This window comes from Cololabis saira, chromosome 4 (genome assembly GCF_033807715.1).
Source record: "Cololabis saira isolate AMF1-May2022 chromosome 4, fColSai1.1, whole genome shotgun sequence".
Lineage (NCBI taxonomy): Eukaryota > Metazoa > Chordata > Actinopteri > Beloniformes > Belonidae > Cololabis > Cololabis saira.
In genome coordinates, this window is record NC_084590.1 from 38,310,781 (window position 1) to 38,330,990 (window position 20,210).

General features: G+C 41.7%; 1 protein-coding gene across 5 annotated transcripts in view; it reads left to right on the forward strand.

The window, feature by feature from the left end:
* stard13b (StAR related lipid transfer domain containing 13b) overlaps positions 1-19,542 on the forward strand; it is a 70,151-nt gene extending 50,609 nt beyond the window's left edge. For all 5 annotated transcript variants that reach the window (XM_061719695.1, XM_061719696.1, XM_061719698.1 and 2 more), the window contains 13 exons: positions 7,580-7,651; positions 8,679-8,760; positions 10,527-10,590; positions 12,365-13,737; positions 13,854-14,024; positions 16,051-16,210; positions 16,385-16,583; positions 16,728-16,941; positions 17,385-17,499; positions 17,614-17,835; positions 17,917-18,134; positions 18,245-18,421; positions 18,602-19,542. In XM_061719695.1, the coding sequence (XP_061575679.1) occupies positions 7,580-7,651; positions 8,679-8,760; positions 10,527-10,590; positions 12,365-13,737; positions 13,854-14,024; positions 16,051-16,210; positions 16,385-16,583; positions 16,728-16,941; positions 17,385-17,499; positions 17,614-17,835; positions 17,917-18,134; positions 18,245-18,421; positions 18,602-18,719 (3,185 nt within the window). In that variant the 3' untranslated portion in view covers positions 18,720-19,542. The remainder of the gene's footprint in view (positions 1-7,579; positions 7,652-8,678; positions 8,761-10,526; positions 10,591-12,364; positions 13,738-13,853; positions 14,025-16,050; positions 16,211-16,384; positions 16,584-16,727; positions 16,942-17,384; positions 17,500-17,613; positions 17,836-17,916; positions 18,135-18,244; positions 18,422-18,601) is intronic.
* The last annotated feature ends 668 nt before the right edge of the window (positions 19,543-20,210 follow it).

Here is a 20,210-nt window from a genome sequence, read left to right on the forward strand (position 1 = left end):
GTTTACAGTTTGGGTCGGGGATAATTTGTAAATCCTTCAGTGAAACGCTTTTTGTTATAGTGATTTCCCCCAAAAAAAAGTAAAAAAAAAAAACCCCATCACATTAATCCTCCAGAAAACAATAAAACCATCTTCGAGCTGGAATCTCACCGTGGAAAAGAAGTGAATCAGGGTTTCTTCTTGTAACAAGACTTCTGGGGACCGGTGCATCACAGGAATAACATCGTCTGAATGAACGTCTCGGCATGTTTAACGTCATCGCCGTGCATTGTTGTATAATTAGTGACCGGTGAGTTCTGGCTAACTTCTGTCTGGTAATTCCAGATTTGAGTAAGAGACAAAGGAAAGAGGCTGGCAGAGAAAGAGAGAGTAGATGGGCTGTCTCCCCCCCAAAGATGAAAGGAGTCTCTCTCTGGGTGTCCTTCAGAGGTGAAGGAGAGTGTTACCACAGCTGTGCTGCTCTTGTTTAAATTCAATACAGGACCTCAGGAGGAAAACAGCCCTGATGACTTTTGACCCAGCAGGCTTTGGCAATGGTCAACAACAGCAGCTCACTAGCTCACAGAGTTATGTTATTTACTCTCAGAATCAATAAGCTCTTGCTGTGTGTGTGTATATGTGTATGTGTGTGTGTGTGTCTGTGGGTAAATGAAAGGTCCTGCACCAGTGTAGCCATTTAAAATCTCCAACCACACTGTGTTCATACTTGAGTAGCATGTATCTGTGATCTGTCGTCTGACAGAAAATAAAGAGCATTAAAGCCCCCGTGATGATGACAGGTGGTGTTTTCACCAGACTTGGCTGTCGTGAATGAAGTGGATGTCTGTGAAACTCTGACCCACAGGTTCAGAATGCTAATGCCGTCTTGGCTCTTGGCTTTTTCTTGGGCTTGGGCTGTGTTTGTCCTCTAGTATGTGCTCCAGGAGCCCGTTGGGACTTTTTTTTTTAGCTTTATCCACTTGTTACTGGAGACTAGGGCTGGGCGATATGGACCAAAAGTCATATCTTGATGTTTTCTAGCTGAATGGCGATACTCGATATATATCAATATTTTTTCTGTGCCATAATTGGGGTTTCCCCCAAAGCATTATAGCATAGCATCTCTGTTAGCTTCATTTTTTTCTGAGGCAAACCCTTAAAAAAACCGTCAGTTTTAATACAAAGCCTCGTGCCAAATGTCACACAGGTTCCTTTATTAACAGAGGTTTGCACAATATCAAAATGTATAAAACAAATGAAATAAAAATAAACTGCCTGCATATATAGAATAAAAATACTTATTGAATAGAATAAAACAAATATCCCTTTCCTGCATAACAATTAAATTAAAATACACTGTGCAATTAATACAATGTAGACAGTAACAGGCAGACTTTTCCACTGAGGTTGACAGTTGTGCAAATAACAAAACATTTGTGCAAATCTCAAATAAAACATTCAAGTCAATTTGTCACAAAATAAGCTATATCAAAATCATAAAAAAAAAATGTAAAAAAAAAAAAAAAGAATTTTTCGATATAAACGATATTGTCTCGTACCATATCGTGTTTGAAAATATATCGATATATATTAAAATCTCGATATATCGCCCAGCCCTAGCTTTATCCACTTGTTACTGGAGACATGGGATCCATTGAAAACATCTCTCCACAGGTCAGTGTAGACCACGGGGCGAAAGCAGGCCCCGAGATTTGCTGGCTCATTTGTATTTCAGAACATTTTGGTCTGGTGTCTTAGCAACACAAGCCTAGAGGTGATCGTCTTAAAACCTTGCATCCCATGTCGACTGCAGGATAACAGGTCCCCTGTGAGCCCCACGGGATCAAATGAGGGGGCCGGAGGTCCCCGGGTGATTCAACAGTGCCCCCTCTGTAATTACTTGGCCCGTGGAGCCAGCTCATGTGTCAATCACTACATCAAGAGCAAAGTCACATCCACAAAGGCCCCGTGTTGTTGCTCACCTTTGTGGACGTCTATTGTTCATTACCTTAACACCTTTCCTGACTCAGATAAGTTTGCTACAAAGTCAGGACGCGTCGCCTTTTTTCCCCAAGTGGCACCTCGTGTTTCTGCCGGCGATTGAGTCACACTGTGCCGAGGATATTGGAGTGCGAGGGACACATAGAGCTCGGTTAATTAAGAGCAACTCTGGAGAATGGCAAAGCTTTTGTTCCCACGACACCAAGGTGAATTACGTGGGGTACGGTTCCATTAATCCACCTTGTGAAGCAGCAGCCTTTCCCTTTGAGGATCAGGGGCCTCCGTTATTAAAACAAAACAAAACACTGGATTTGCATGCAGACTTACATTCTTAGTATGTCACACTTATCAGGGTCTATTTATACAAATTCAGTACAAAATCTGTAACTTGCCGTTAGTGCAGAACGGGACGAAACAAGTGCCTTTGTTCTTGTGTTTACAGATTAATTTTCATTAATGCTTTAATCAATTTTGACAAAGACATTTATACATATATTATAGATATACATTTCGTGTAAAAGTGATGAAGAGATAATGCAAGAGTGGACAGTAAATCAGGTGAATTACATCACTGAAATTACGTCACAGTGAGACTGCAAAGACTCGCAATGCTATTTTGCACCAAAATGGTCCAAAATGGTGCTTTTTATAGAGTGAGGGAGGGAGCATGGCTGAACAAGAGACTGCATTGCATTCATCTTTTGGCCGTCGCCCCAATCCTTATTTGAGTTTCCTATTTTCAAACTGTGAGATAGAGGGCTATTTCGGGCATGAAGCATCAGATGTTGTGGTTTTGGGGCAGACTAGAGGAAGGCTCTGTGTGGTTCCCCCGGCTGTCTGTCTAGTCTTTGCTGACTGTTCACTGTGAGTGGGTGTCTGTGTGCAATTAGCATCATAAAGGAAAAGAAGAGGCCTCCTATACAATGCCTCCCAGCACGACAACACCTACAGTACCAGGAAAATCTCTTACCGTATAGCTGGATTGGTCTTCCCTTCTTCCAGGTGTTCAAACAGACGATCTGGGTGCTCGGTCGCAGCCCTCAGCCTCGCTCGTCTGGCTGATTCATTCCCTATCAAAGCAGTGTGGGGGAGGAAAGCACAGATGTTTTTACAGGACTACATGGTACTTCCACACTAAAGTGGCTTGTTTGAGAGTGTTTTCAGACCCCTGATATGTGCTGAGTGTATTTATTTTGAAATGCTTTGTTACGGTGACTAAAACAGGTTACCTACGTCAATCTGTCTGCACTCTTAGCTTAATGCTTAAGTCTTAACCCCACTATATTAGAAGAGGAAATGACCGAAATGCCACAAAGTGAGGAAAGAGCAGAGGTGGGCTACATCTGGAATTCTGCTCTCATGATTGGAAATTATGACCGGATATGATATCCTTATGCAATCACAGAGCCGTGGAAAACCCCGGTTATAAGTGCCTGTAACCATACATTTAATGAATAGATTTTCCTTTTTAGTCAAAGATTTGGGGATTTTTCTTATAATCCAATTTAGAATTGGATTATTAATATGATTGGATTATCCGAGCATAATCGTTAGGATAATTAGGAATTTGTGTGATGTGTTTTAATCTAAAATAGATCACTTTAAACTCCTTTTAAGATGCACTGTAAATCATCATGTATTTACAAACCCAGTTTTAATCAGAATCAGAATCAGAATCAGAATCAGAAAAGGGTTTATTGCCAAGTTTTCACACGAGGAATTTGTTTTGGGGATTGGTGCAACACAATACAAATATAAAAACAAATATATAAGAGATAAAATAAAATGAAATGTATAAACAATAAAAAGTATAAACAGTAAAATAAAATGTAGACCAGAAATGTACAAAACAAGGTTTTAAAGTGCCGGGTGAGTCTGTACAAAAGTGACAATATGCTAAGTAATATGCTGTATGTCTTTTTCCCCCCTCTGTTTTGGAGAGAACCTTTTCTTTGTCCTCAGGTGACAATGGTCACACTATTCCTCTCTTTCATCGTTTTAGCCGCAGACAGAGAGGTTGACGTGAAGGGGAAGCAGACGCATATATCACTGCGATGATGCCTGTGCTGAGAACCGTGAGCCGAACACCTCAGCATGACTCACCGCTGCTGATTTCTTTCAGCGTATGTCATGGTTTTCCCCACCGAGCCGAGCTGGCGACGGTTTTTCCATTTCACTGACCTACTGGAACAACATCTGGATCCTTCCAAGCAACACTTCTTTTTTTTTTGTTTGTTTCAGTTGAACATTTCCCACATCAGTCTCGACGCCTCTATGATGAAATATCGAAAAATTTTAAATGCAATCTGTCCAAATGTAACTGAAAACGCGTAACGTATTGGGAAATTAATATCCATGCTTTTGAAATTCGGTAAGTACTTTTGAGTGCAGGAACTCTTCCCCCCCCCCAAATATGCTGACTTGGATTTAAAAGAGTTGTCGTGGGCTGACTTGGGTAGGAGCTGTCGGGCACAAGGAGCTGGAGGGAAGGGGAGGAGGAGAGGGGTGAGTGTTCGGGAGGCTGCCACTGAAAGGGGTGGGTTTGAAGGAGAGATTTAGTGTTGGGACAGGCACATGGGGAGAAGGAAGGAGAACGGGGAAGAGGTTCAAACTGCCAGCTGTGTTCAGAGAGAGAGAGAGAGAGAGAGAGAGCAGGAATGTGGCCCAGCGTGGGAATGAAGATGCTTTGACATGCTGAGAGGCACTCTTAAGTCTTGATGGATATAAAAACCACTCCGGCTGTATGATGAAAATACCCCGTGAGTACACAGTAAATTGTTACTGGAAGGAAACTAACAGCTTAGTTGTTTCAAGGGGTTTTGGGGGGAAATTGCCTGTGAAGGTTTCTGCTGCAGTGAGGAGCATGGTCCGGTTTTCTTCACAACAAGTGACACAGGATGACTTTCTTGAAAAGTTTGTGACAAAAACAAGTATTTAATTTGCACAGTTGGGCCTTTTTAGTTCCACCATAATTTAAGTACTGCTCCAAATGTGTCACATTTTTCACTCCAGCACCATGTTACATGTCATATATCCAGGGAATGAATTGTATAAAAGATGTTCTTTATGTTGGATGTTACATAAACTTAATGATAAAGGAAGGAGTTGCCCTTGCCACATATATCTTATCCTAACACAGCTTTTGACATTTTGGCCCGTCGTGTTAGCAGCCTCAACTGGGTTTCATCTCTTTGTGAAGCCGTAATTCTATACTGTACACAGTTTTAAAGCTGGGGGTGGGGGGGGTTGTAGAGAGCAAACACAAGTTCTCATTCTTTGGCACGATGCCCACCCAGTCTTTTATCCACAAGAGATTTCCTTAGAGAGAGGATGAGAGGACAGAATGTCTCAGTATCGTGTTACAGAATGCAAAACAGAGGAATTCCCAGCTCAAGTTGCTTTCTCTCAGCAACCTGCGGCAATGGGACACGGGAGGACCCGGCAGCTCTTTCACCCTGTGCTGCAGCTGAATGATACTTACCTGGTATTATCCACCTGGGAGGCAGGGTTAACTGGAGTGGAAGTCTTCAGCTTCTGCTGATGCAGGTGGGAGTAGAGGTAACTGCGTCCTCATGTTGACTTAACTAGTGGCTAAAGCTGGTCAACCTTTTTTTTTTTTCTTTCTGTGACATCCAAGGACACAGGGAAATGTTAATATTTATTCAGTTGCTGTTCAGTTTGAGAACCAGAGTCACTGCTCATTGATTTCCTGGTGACACAGAAGTAAAGCAGGTGAGTTGTTTTGAAAGCCCCCGAGAGCAGCGTCTTCATCACAGGTATATAGTTGCTGTAATTACGTGGTGTTGCGTGAGTTGTGGTTTCGCCCTGCGGCTGTGGCGCGGCGTCGGGTATAGATTGGAAGTGAGACCTCCGGCGTGTGGAGCGGGAGAGCTGTTTGTCACACACGAGCAGCGGGTGAGGAGCTTTTTTTCTCAGATGTGATGTTTACCTTTTCCAGGATTTAGAGACTCTTTATTGTGGAAAGCTTGTTAAACCACAACATTTATCTGCTCTGCAGGTTGAAAAGAAATCCTTTCAGCATTACATTTGGAAAATACATTTCCTATATAAGTCGTATTGATTCTTTAATCACATTATTTCATTATGGATAGAGCTGGGTAGAGGAGCCAAAAATTGTACTCAAGTAAAAGTACTGCTACTTCAGAATAATATGACTCAGTAGAAGTAAAAAGTAAGTAATAATTACTTGAGTAAAAGTAAAAAAGTACTTGGTGAAAAAACTACTCAAGTACTGAGTAACTGTTGAGTAACGTCTGATTTATTTTTTTAACACAACCATTCAAACAGACAAAATTACAAAATAATCATCTTCAGGCAAATTAAATCAATAAAATAAAATAAATTAAAATTAATAAAAAAAAATAGCTTAAATTAAAATAATCTTAAAGTAAATTCAAGTACTTTAATAAATAATAAAATAAATAAAATAACACAATAAAAAAATAAATTAAGCACAAGTAGCACAACATTTCAAGCCTTTGTACTTTTCTTTTTTAACCAGGCAGAACTAGAACAAACATGAACTCATACAAACTCTGTGTGTGTTTGAGTCTGTGTAAATGTGACAAAACATGCAAAAACAAACATTTTTCCCAAAGAATCACTCAGTGATGTCATGAGATTGACACGTACGCGGAGGGAATAAAAGAAAAGTAACAGCTCAACGTGGCCTAATGTAGCGGAGTAAGAGTAACAGTTTCTTCTTCACAAATCTACTCAAGTAAAAGTAAAAAGTATAGTGATTCAAAACTACTCCTAAAAGTACAACATTTCACAAAACTTACTCAAGTAAATGTAACGGAGTAAATGTAACTCGTTACTACCCACCTCTGATTATGGATCAATCTGAGTGACCGACGATTTGTAGTTTTGTGCATCATGCATTGGAAAACCAAAAAGAGATCCAGTAAATACTTCTATTAGTGACCAGATTGGTCATGAATTCAGTTTATTTTCTGAGTAAAAAAAAACACAGAATAACACAAACAAGTCTTTCATGATTCAGCTGATCAACAGCTTTTCTTACACGGACACGGAAGACGACTGTCCCACGTGATGTTAGTTTGTAAAGTAAAGCAGCCAGTGTGTTGTTGTGTCAGACATCATGTCTCCATGAGGCACGATGTCTGACACGATGGCACCCAAGTCTGTTAGCATTAATGGAGACGTGCCAGCGGCCTGTTTCTGCTCCTCGTCATGGCTCTGAAGCCTGCACATACCTCACTCTGTAGATCAGCAGCACCACTTTACGATCCTGACTACAGAGGCTTTTCTTTAGTGGGAAATGTGAGTTCTGGCAAAGGTTTTGACCTGATCTATTGTTTTATGTGGTTTGTTGATCCTGTCTTGATCCACTTAATATCGTTTGAAGCCTCTTTTTTTTTTTAGATTTTTAAATAGTATCTCTGGCTCTTATTTCTGCATGACGACGTTGTTTCTTTTTTACTCCTGAGTCTGTGCCCGGAGGATACAAAGTTCAGCAGAGTTTTTGTTGTTTTTGTCGATGTGTTGGTGGTTTTTCTTTCGAAATGAAGTTACCTGCTGTGGTTGAATTTCACTTCTTATCTCTGTCTTTCAGAAATTGAAGCGAAAGAGGCGTGTGACTGGCTGCGGGCAGCAGGATTTCCCCAGTACGCTCAGCTCTTTGAAGGTAGTAAACGCACTCGGTGGAATCCCACACCCATTCATCACAAAGATGGGAATTGTTTGGGTACAAGATAGATTAATGAAGTTGCACGCCAATAAAAGGGCTCTGTAGAAAAAAACATAAATCCCTTTTTTCTTTTGATTTATATTTGAGATCTGTTGTGAAATGAGCCAGCGTGAATGTGGCCTTTTCAAAACGATGAGTGTCATCTGGTCCGTTCCCAACTCTGTCCACAAAACCATGCATTCATGCGACGCATAGTGAGCCTCGTCTACACGAAGGGGCTCTCGGAAAAGCCTCCGAGCTAGGGCTCCAGTCAGATCTCCAGACACCACAAAACAAGCGGAACATCAGATGCTTTTAAAGTCTAATCTTTTTCGAGACACGATTACTACATAATCTCATCCTCTGTACTTAAAGCCTGAAGTCATGGGAAGAAATGGGTTTTATCAGAGCTTTGAGGAGCTTTACTTCCTTAGATGAATGCATATGGGGCCAGACTTTTAATGTGCTATCGTGCAAAATAGTTGCTTCCTGACCGTTTTTAGATATTAGAAAAAAGAAAAAAAAAAAAACTCAAGTGGCGCTGAGCATTTCAGACTGATCCTGAGCTTAGATGTTAAAAACAATATTAATAATTATAGCTATTACTAGGGTTTATTCGCACCTCGAAGCCCTCAATATATCTGAATCCCTGACTTTTGAAGGAGCTTATCCTTGTTGAGCCTGGGCGTTCATTTTAGCTTTTCATAAGAGGTGAACAACTTCACATGAATGCAGTGGAATGCTATATTCAGGGTCTGCAGTTATGCAAGAGGAGGCTCATTCCCAGAGCAAGATGTAATGCCCGCACAAGTCTGAGTCCTGCTATTTGGGAAAATTCTGTCTGTTCTCGTTAGCGTCGCTTAACTTTACTTCCTGGACAAAATAGAACTTTCCATTCATCCTACATCATGCACTCTTTTAAAATAATGGAAAGTTCAATTCAAACGCCACCAATCAGTCTGTTTTTTGGTGCTTCCTTCTGCAGATTCCCAGTTCCCCATTGACATAATACCTGTCAAGAGAGATCATGACTTTCTGGACAAAGACCTGGTGGAGCCTTTGTGCAGGTATGTGGAAAGACGGCGACGCATCCAGAAGCCAACAGGGCCGCATACCTCTTCCTCGCCCCGAGGAACTGTCTGAGAGTAACTTCCTGGAGTCAAAAGCAGAGCCACATTTCAGGTTGCATAATGTTGAAGGCATGAAGTTAGGTCTTTTTTTTTTTTTCCACTAAGGTAACTTGAAGAATCTCACAAATGAAACCGTTGAGACGCACTTATTAATATGAGATGACTGAAACTCAGCCTGCTCTGGGTTTTAACAAAGGCAACAACATTGATGAGCGTTGGGTCGACTATGATGTAACTCGATGAGTAATACCGGATGTAATTCTTTCTATATCTACCAGACTGTTTAAAGAATATAAAACCACCCCAAATATTACACCCTATTAGGGCTTGTGTACTTTATCTCTTTTTTTTTTTCAAGCCAAGATCAAAACAGCATGTCAGTGACTACCGTAACCATGGCAACGCTTATAAGAGGGAAGGCTGAAAGCATTAGGGGTGCCTCGCCCAGCTCAATGTTGCGTGGCTCTAAACAACCCAAATCAATACATCTAAATACCCAACTGGGAATGAAAAGATGACAATTAGGAACAGTCACACCTACCATGTAATTTTTGTTTGTGACTTTCCAGCATCGCCATGGCAATACTAGAGCGTCTTTATAGTCGGTCATGCCGTCACAGTCCCAAGAGGAAGATCAATGCCACACTGCCCTGCGTGTCTGAGAGTGAACTGAGACCGATGGTGGGATATTTCATACCTACGAGTGCCTTCTCTGATCTCTGGCTGAGCACCATGTTATTTTAACAGCTGCATTTAAAGCTGGAATTAAGGGCCCCCAGCTCGAGAAATCCTCTCCTCGGCCGTGTCCCTCTATCTTCACTTGCAATCATGGGAACGTCTTGTTTTACTAACCCCTATCATCTGCAGCGCTGGGGTGTAGTTAGAGCCTCCATCACCGTATTGTTGCAGGACAATACTGTCAATCCTTAAAAAAAGACTGCTAGCAGAAGCTGGAGCGTGTGATTATCTTACCACTAATTAGTTTCTCTCTGTCTGAAGTAAAGGCTCAGCAGGGCTGGAGTGTGTTTTGTCAAGTTGTCATCCTTTCCCTGTGCTTTTGTTGGTTTCTGGACCGTTTTTGTTGCCATTTTTGTATATTGGAATGGACACATGCACACGCTTATGTAAACTCTGAACACTGAGCGGATGCTCAGAGACTTATACTGTTTATTGCTGTTACTGTAAAATTGAAAAAAAAAAATCCACTGATCTGTCTCCGAGAGACTTCTGGGAACCCTAGTTTAGGAAATGTACGCAAGATGTTCATAAATAAAGCCTTCAAGTGCTTTTACAACCACAAGGATTTTAAATAAACTCCATAATTTATTTCGACATCATGGGTTATATTAGGACAGGTTTGGTTCAGCATTTACAGATTTTAAAAGAGTCACTGTGATTGGAAATATTTTTGAACATAAATTCACCTTCTTTCAAACTACTACAGGCAACCCCTCAAGCTCCAATTACGCAGATGTAACCCCGAGAGACGGAGCGTCTAGCAATTACCGGTGTTCATTAGGTTTAGTATGTTATAATATGGAAAAACTCTGTTCGTCTGGTTGGACATCCAGAGCAGAAACTGATTAGATTATCACCAAAATAGCACACATGCAGAGATCTATTGCTATTCTGCTCACAAGAGAGCCACTCTGGTGTTTTCTCTTGTTTGTTTAGTTCTCATCTTCTGGTTTCTCATTTCCTAGGCGTCTCAACACACTGAACAAGTGTGCCTCTATGAAACTTGACGTCAATCTTCCAAAAAAGAAAGTAAGTGATGAATCTTGATTTCATTATTTCTATAATTTACGACCTAAGGGATCTCTGTGCATAGATTATTTGAAAATATTGCTCTCTGCATGCATGATGCTGAATGTGTTGTACCTAAAAAACGGTTGGTGCAAAGCTGATTTTAAATGAGGCACATCCCATAGAAGGGCAGGGTTAGAGCGGTTCAGAGTGGCTCATTACACATCCTAAAACCACCTGGAAAGAAATGGTTAAACAATGTTTTTATGGAATCCCTGCGGCATGCGACGGGCATTTCATTAGGACCTCGGGAAAGTATGTCAGCGTTTGAAAAATATGTCAACATTAAATCATGCCTAGCTGTCCCTCTCCAACATAAACAGAGCATTGTAAACATTGTACTTGGAACCTCTTTTCTCTGCTATTTAAGAGTCTACCCATGTTATCCTCGACCTTCTTCCTATGTTTTGTTTGTTCGAAGATAAGACTCTTTCCTGCCTTAATCGATCTGAACCTTAACTCAAGGAAAGATTAACTGTTGTATTACTGTTGACTGATTACATAAGTTATTGTGACGCAACTCTTTCTCCAGCTGTTTCCTGCAACTGTTCCTTATGGCCTTCAGTAGAAATTGTGTAATGCCACATGTGTCTTCCCTTGACATTTGTTTGTGAATTGTTTGCATTCTAAACGTGAGGAAAAAAAATCCATATGATCTTTTGTGAGAGGAAGAAGTTATAGAAATATGCAAATGCCTCTTGTTTCAGTCATCATAAATGTTTTTATATGGAAGTTTTGTCTATTCTTAATCTTAAATTAGCATTTATTATAATTTTTGTGGGTAGTTGTGAACGCAAAGTCCCAAGTAAGAAGATGTACCTATATCCATAAACTGTCTTGGATGATGGTGGAGGAAAGACTAGCATGCAGCCTTATTATGTTTTTGTTTTTTTTTTAATATCTGTATATTACGCAAACCTGGCTTCTTCTTTATGCAACTTCTACCAACAAATAATAGACACAGCTATGATACCAGAATGGCCCTAGCTAATCACTTTTCTCTGCCTAGGCCCAGAACCAATGCATTGAAAAAAACAGTAATGTATAGAGCAGTCACACACTGGAACCATCTCCCCCCATGTATAGTTGCAATAAACAAGGTGTCAGGTTTTAAAAGGAGACTGAAACAGCTGTGGTTCAGAAGGAAGTTATGATCGGTCCTAGGTATATATTGTGATTATTGTGCAAATTGTAAGCATATTATAAATTCTCATCTCATCTCATCTCATCTTCTCCCGCTTTATCCGTTCCCGGGTCGCGGGGGCAGCAGCCTCAGCATATTATAAATTCAATAGTAAATATATTCTAAATCACTGTAGGTTATGAGTGTGTATATATAGTATAGTAGTATGAGTATATTATAATGGATGAGTATATTATGATATATAGTATATTTATACTACTATAAGTAGAGGTATGGGTATATTATAAATTATAGAGTCGTTGCAAACTATTTTTGCTCAAAGTGGATACAGATCTGGTGATAGTAACAAATATTGTTAAGATGTGGATAGTTTTGCTTGGTTACTTAATCTTTTATTTTTTGTTTCAATTCATTATTTTCAGGAATTCTAGTGAATGTTTTTCACCCTTTTTGAGTTGTGTTATTATATTATTGTAATCTTTGTATGTCTATGTGTGGACCCCAGGAAGAATAGCCTTCCGATGGTGAAGACTAATGGGGATCCTTTTTAAATAAACAAATAAACTAAGGAAACAATCTGTCTTTCTCCAGGGAGAAGACTCCGATGAAGAAGACTTGTTTGCTATCAGTGACAAATGGACCTTTGAGTGGAGCAGCCGGCGTTGGTCCAGGCTGCAGGACATTGACTGCTTGCTTCAAACCCCCGGAGAGGGCAAGACCTTCAGGGACGGCGTGCCTCTGAGAGCCACCACCAGCAGCGAGAGTGTTTTGACGGACCTCAGCGAGCCAGAGGTGTCTTCGTTGCACAGTGAGAGCAGCGGGGGCAGCGTCCACAGGGGAGTCAGCGCCGAGGACTCTGACTGCTCCAACCGAACCTGCTCAGATTCGACAGCGATGCCCGACTCCACGTCTGTCTCAATGCTGCATGCCCCCACAAAATTTTCTCACTACGGTTCTTCGCCCAATAAACATGGGAAGACGAGCGGTATCCGTGCCAAAGACTTCCTGAGGCGCATGGAGGCCCTCCGGTCCCGAGGAACCCTGGGAAGGGCTAATAACAATAAGACGCTGGTCATCAGTCCGCCTGTGTTGCAGCAGGAGGCCCAGGCGCTGAAGACATTGCGGTGTGTCGAGATCATAAACGGAGATGGCGGCGGTCCAGAACCAGCACCCAGCAAACTTCTCCCCCCCCAGTCCAGCAGTGAGGGCAGCAGTCACTCCAGCGGCAGCACGGTCAGCACACCCAGCCTGAAGGAACGAAAGCCCCACCGAGCCGACTACAAGCGCAGCGGCATGTATCTGGAGGACATAGACATCTTCTCAGGCAACCAAATGAACAAAGTCACGGAACAAAACTGCAGAAATGAATTTTGCTCTTACGAAGACTTGGTGGTCCACATTCCCAAAGACCACAAGCCGGGAACGTTCCCCAAAGCACTGTCCATAGAAAGCTTGTCCCCGACCAATGGAGCCTCCATTAACTGGCACACTGGCAGCATGCATCTGGACTCGCCGCTCATTTCCTGCAGGAGGGATTCCAGGCCGGTCACCCAATGCTGCTCCAGAGGCAGCCGGATCAGCGTGTACGATAACGTTCCAGGTTCACATCTGTACGCCAGCACCGGAGACCTAATAGACCTGGAGAAGGAGGATCTGTTTCCCCACCTGGATGACATACTGCTTCACGTGAATGGCCTGCAGCAGATAGTGGACCACTGGTCAAAAAATGTTTTACCCGGAGGAGAAGGGCCGCCCGGCAAAGCGAAGGGCGAGAAGGAAGACACGGTCGACCTCCAGTCTTCCAGTCAGATCACGTTGGACTTTGAGGGAAACTCGGTTGCCGAAAGCCAGACGGCACAGAGCGACGGAGACAGAGACAAATCATCACTAGCTGAGACGGACTCTACGAGGCTCAGGGAAAGAAGGGACTCGGGAGTCGGTGCCTCACTTACAAGACCCAATAGGTAAGACTTAGGGAAGCTTTAAAGGATCAGTGCGAATGAAGTATTTGGAAAAAACGCGTACTTTTTGTCTATAAACAAAAACATAAAACCTTGTTTCTTTTCTCTCATGGCATTAGGTTACGATGGCCCAGTTTTCAGATATCCAATCGCATCAGTCACTCAGTGGCATCCCTGCAGATAACAAACCAGTCAGCAGGCCAGCTGAGTTTGTTACAGAAGTTTTCTCTGTTGCGCCTCACTGCAATTATGGAGAAGTACTCTATGTCAAACAAGCACGGCTGGACTTGGTAAGTCTCATTTACCCCTCCAATTTGCATTGTTGGGTCTGGTGTCTTTCAGCTTCTTCTTCACAATACCCCACACATTCTCTATGGGGTTCAGGTCAGGGGAATTGGCAGGCCAATCGAGGACAGTAATGCCATGGTCAGTACACCATTTACTGGTGGTTTTGGCACTGTGGGCAGGTGCCAGATCATGCTGGAAAATGAAATCATCATCTCCATAGAGCTTTTCAGCAGACAGAAGCATGTAGTGCTCTAAAATCTCTTGGTACACAGCTGCATTTACTCTGGACTTGATGAAACACAGTGGACCAACACCAGCACCACCTGTGGGAACTTCACACTGGATTTCAAGGAACTTGGATTTTGCTCCTCTCCAGCCTTTCTCCAGACTCTGGCAACTTGGCTTCCAAATGAAATACAAAACTAGCTTTCGTCTGAAAAGAGGACTTTGGACCACTCTGCAACTGTCCAGTGCTTCTTTTCCATAGCCCAAGTTAGGGCTGGGCGATATGGACCAAAAGTCATATCTCGATATTTTCTAGCTAAATGGCGATACTCGATATATATCGATATTTTTACTGTGACATAATTGGGGTTTCCCCCAAAGCATTATAGCATAGCATCTCTGTTAGCTTCATTTTTTTCTGAGGCAAACCCTTAAAAAAATAGTCAGTTTTAATACAAAGCCTCGTGCCAAATGTCACACAGGTACATTTATTAACAGAGGTCTGCACAATATCAAAATGTATAAAACAAATGAAATAAAAATAAACTGCCTGCATATATAGAATAAAAATGCTTCTTGAATAAAATAAAACAAATATCCCTTTCCTGCATAACAATTAAATTAAAATACACTGTGCAATTAATACAATGTAGACAGTAACAGGCAGACTTTTCCACTGAGGTTGACAGTTGTGCAAATAACAAAACATTTGGGCAAATCTCAAATAAAACATTCAAGTCAATTTGTCACAAAATAAGTTATATCAAAATCATAATTTTTTTTTTTTTTTTAAATCGATATAAACGATATTGTCTCGTACCATATCGCATTTGAAAATATATCGATATATATTAAAATCTCGATATATCGCCCAGCCCTAGCCCAAGTCAGACGCTTCTTCCGTTGTCTTGAGTTCAGAAGGGGCTTGACCATGGGAATACGGCTATTGTAGCCCATTTCCCAGACACGTCTGTGAACAGTGGATTTTGATACCTGGACTCCAGCTTCAGTCCACTGTCTTTGAAGCTCCCCCAAATTCTGGAAGCGACTCTTCTTCACAATGCTGTTGAGGCTGCGGTCATCTCTCTTGGTTGTGCAGCGTTTCCTGCCACATTTCCCCCTTCATACAGACTTTTTGTGGATGTGCTTTGAAACTGCACTCTGTGAAGAGCTTGCTCTTTGAGAAATGTCTTTTTGTGTCTTACCCTCCTGATGGAGGTCAATGATGGTCCTCTGGACAGCAGTCAGACCAGCAGTCTTCCCCATACTTGTGATTTAGTTTACTGAACCAAGCTGAGTGTTTTTCAAGGCTCAGGAAACCCTTGCAGGTGTTTCGAGTTAATTAGATGATTCAAATGATTAGTTGAATACCCGACTAGTATACTTTTTCATGATATTCTAATATTTTGAGATAGGATATTTGAGTTTTCTTAAGCTGTAAGCCATAATCAGCAATATTAAAATAATAAAAGGCTTGCAATATTTCAGTTGATTTGTAATGAATCCAGAATGTATGACATTTTTGTTTTTTTTAATTGCATTACAGAAAATAATGAACTTTATCATAATATTCTAATTTTCTGAGACAGTCCTGTAGATCATTGATAACATCTGTTATTATAACATTTTCTTCATGGTCGTCATTAGTCGCAGGTGTGTGAAGGAACCTGTATCCGTGTATATATAGTGTTTAGATGTTGCACAGCCAATCTCATGGTACCATTTTGAGAAAATGACACTAAAGCTACGGCGTTGAACTGAATGTCTTTGAGCTGCTAACCATTGTATCGATTCCTTTTCCAGGTCTGTGCCAAAATTTATGAAGAGAATGAAGGTACCAGACTATAAGGATAAGAATGTATTCGGAGTGCCGCTCATCGTGCATGTGCAGCGCTCCGGACAGCCCTTGCCTCTTGGCCTGCAGCAGGCCCTGCGATATCTGAGGAGCCAGTGTCTCGACCAGGTCAGTACCAGCTCAGCATCTGAACCTTAGTAAGAACATTGATTTTAACATGCACAACAATAGGTGAGGTTTTTCCGTGCTGGTTTTCATTAGTTTATAACATCAAAGCGGTGTACAGCACGAATAGAAGTTCCTCTCAGATTTCAAGCTGACCTGAACGTGTCTGGTTTCCAGGTGGGTCTGTTTCGTAAATCAGGGGTGAAGTCCCGAATTCAGGCTTTGAGGCAAATGAATGAAAACTCTCCAGACAATGTGAACTACGAGGATCAGTCTGCCTACGATGTGGCCGACATGGTGAAGCAATTTTTCAGGGATTTACCTGAGCCCCTGCTCACCAGCAAGCTGGGGGAGACCTTCCTCCACATCTACCAGTGTAAGTGCAGAAATCCCGGCTTGTTGTTTCACCAGGTCACGTTTTAATTTGATTTCTCCCACCTGTTTAAAATCGGTAGGATGTTATCAAATTGCCTCGTGGAGCAAAAATGATTTTAAAAAATCCTATCTTTCACATGTGTAGATGTGCCAAAGGACCAAAGGTTGCAAGCTGTTCAAGCAGCAATTATGTTAATGTCGGATGAAAACCGAGAGGTGCTGCAGACGCTCCTCTGTTTCCTCAGTGATGTCACTTCCTCCGTGGAGGAGAATCAGATGACGCCTATGAACATTGCCGTGTGCCTGGCCCCCTCCCTCTTCCACCTCAACATACTGAAGAAGGACAATCTCTCACCAAAGTAATCCATTTTCTTTTTCTCCTGCCAGATTTAACTTCTGGTTTCCTGCCAGTTTCTCTGACTTAAAAAAAAAAAATCAAAAAAATCATTAGACTTGCTTCAATTCTATTAACTTCGATGTGATTATGTTTGCCTTTGACGCCATAAAGCTAGGCATAAAATGGGTTACAGATTTTACCCAGCCCCCAGGGGTGCTGTAGATTACTCTCTCTTTGGGCCGGTTTTAAAAGGGCATGACTCTTTTTTTACACTTAAATGTTTTATGAGATCATGCTGCGTTCAGACAAAGCAGAGCTCCTTAATTTACCATGTTGAAATTGTTGCTAAAAGGATCAAAAGAGTTCCCTGCCAAGCGGAAGAAGGGTTTATATACTTAGTTTAATGGAGATGTTGACTCGAAGATTCTGCTTGCCTAATCAGTCTCCTCTCACCATAATCTCCAGGGCCATGCAGAAGAAGTACGCCACAGGCAGACCAGACCAGAAGGATCTGAATGAAAACTTGGCAGCGACGCAGGGTCTCGCTCATATGATCATAGAGTGCAATCGTCTCTTTGAGGTAGAATCTGCCATGCTGCAAGAATTTCACGCCTGGATGCAATATCTGCTCCAGCTTATATTTGCATTGGGTCTAACCTAATTCCTTTTTTTTTTTATCCCCCACACCCACCAGATTCCTCATGAGATGGTTTCTCAGTCGCGCAATTCCTACGTGGAGGCCGACTTGCATGCACCAACGATTGGTGAACTGTGCAAACAGCTAGAGGAAGATGATGGAACGTACCAAACACATATGGAGGGGAGACTTCAGAACCTGCTGAAAGAGGCTCGGGAAAAGTCCAAATCCTGGGTGTCGTGCAGCAGCTCCGACAACACGGAACTGAACTACAAGAAGGTCGGTGTTGAAAATCATGGAGCATGGATCTTAAGAGGGAGCGGTGGTGGCGTGAATGTTGACGTTTTGTACGACGTCCAGGTGGGAGATGGGAACCCTTTGAGACGTTGGAGAGTGTCCGTGGAGGTGGAGGCGCCGCCGTCCGTCGTGTTGAACCGGGTGCTGCGAGAGCGCCACCTGTGGGATATAGACCTGCTCCAGTGGAAAGTATTGGAGACGCTGGACAAACGGACAGAGGTGTTTCAGTATGTCCTCAACAGCATGCCACCTCATCCCAGCAGGGACGTTGTCATTCTCAGGTTAGTGGTGATAACGAACAAAACACTGAGAACATTTGATTATTTATTTTTAATAACTGGCTATAAGTGGGTTTTTTTTTTAGATACTCAAATGCATTTTTTTCCCCAAGGTCTTGGAGGACAGACTTGCCCAAAGGTGCTTGCTCCCTGGTTTCCGTGTCCATTGAGCATGAGGACTGTTCTCCTAAAGGAGGGGTACGAGCCATAGTCCTGGAGTCCAGCTATCTGCTTGAACCTTGTGGCTCAGGAAAGTCCAGACTTACTCACATCTGCAGAGTGGACATGAAGTAAGTCTTCAAAGAAACACATTTTAGGATTTCCCTACTAACTCCAAAAAAAACAACTTTTCTTATTTACTGAAAGAGACTTATTTATAAAAGAAACCTCGATGATTATTCTGTATGAATTCAGCATTTCCAGGATCTGCATGAGATGCTTCTTATAAATGTTTACTGTTCTGACTTCAGGGGAAGGACTCCAGATTGGTACAACAAAGCATTTGGTCATCTTTGTGCTGCAGAAGCTGCCCGAATCCGCAACTCCTTTCAGCCGCTAATCGCCGATGGCCCAGAGACCAAAATCTGAAGTCTGTTCAGCTTTGACATCAAGATTGAGCCTTTGAGTCGCTGCTGACAGGCAGACACAAAAAAACATAAACAGGACCCCAGAACTTAAGCACAGTATATTGTTTTTGTGTGTGTGTGTGTGTGTGTGTGTGTGTGCGTGTGTGTGTGCGTGCGTGCGTGCATGTGTGTGTTTTTTGTACAAATGCTCTGAATATAATTTCAAGCCTCTGTGTACTTGCACAATGACAAAAAGAGGATGTTTTATAGGTGCTGAGCATAATTATTCATTGGAAAATTAATCATCCTGCCAGTGTCCTTGACATTATGATTTTATTTACCTATGATGTTGCTAAACTTATATGTCAGAATAATTATCTTTTAATAATATTATTGCGTTATTGCTACTATCATTTACAATGTCTAGGACATTCAAGCTCTTAAATGCTTCTGAGAAGCATGTATGTTATTCTTTTCAGATTTAAAGCTATAATTATTACGATGTACACTCAAGTGTCTGTATATAGATGTGTGTGTGAATATGCTGCAAGTGAACACAAACTGTATATGTTGTACATATGTGAAGGGTAAAAGTGCATATGTTAATTTCCTATATATTGATTGTTTAACTGTGCCAACCATCCTCTAATACACATGGTACAAGATTGTAAGCTGGTTTTACTCTTCCTCAGTATTGACATTTTTGAAATGGGTGTAATTTTATTAAACTTTGACCTCCAGTGGTTGTGGAGTGACTTAAGGTCTGACTCGATCATACCTGCTTTAGGGTACTATATTATACAGTCAGGTACAAGAGACGTTTTTTAAATAAACTTAAAAAAAAAAATTAAACATTTTTGTGATGTTTTTAATTCATTTACAACATCGGGAATAAGTAAATATCCTGTGGCTGGCATCTGCCGTTCCTCGAAGAACACAGTATTTATCATGAACAGTCACATCTACAACACTGGAAACACTCAGGGTTGTGTGTGCAGCCTCCTCCTGTTTACTCTGTACTCCTGAACTCACAGGGGGAAACTTCCATTATCAGGTTTGTTAACAGCACCGTCATTTCAGGAGTTAAAAGCAATGATTGCACTTCATATTGAGTGGGAATCAACTATTTTGTTCTGGAAAAATGGACAAAGATACGCACATCTGCACATTTCTGGAGCATATTTGAAATATTTAAACTTTCAGATAATCGCTATAAATGAGAGATCATCTGAGATATCCATTATGGTAAATTCTCAGTGTTGGTTTAAATAACAATGATACAATTTTTAATTAAATCCATTGATCTATTCGCTCTCTCAGGCAATACATGACTACGGTGACGCACAACGACCTTCTCTTTGCTCTGGTGTTAGAGCGACCTCTGCTGGCCACTTGAGGGAGACATGATTGCAGTTGTCCACAAGTAAAGAGTTTCATCATTTTCTTCTTGAAAGCGATTCCGTAGTTACCACTGGGTCTCTGTTCTGGCCTTAGGCCTTTGTCTTATAAATTC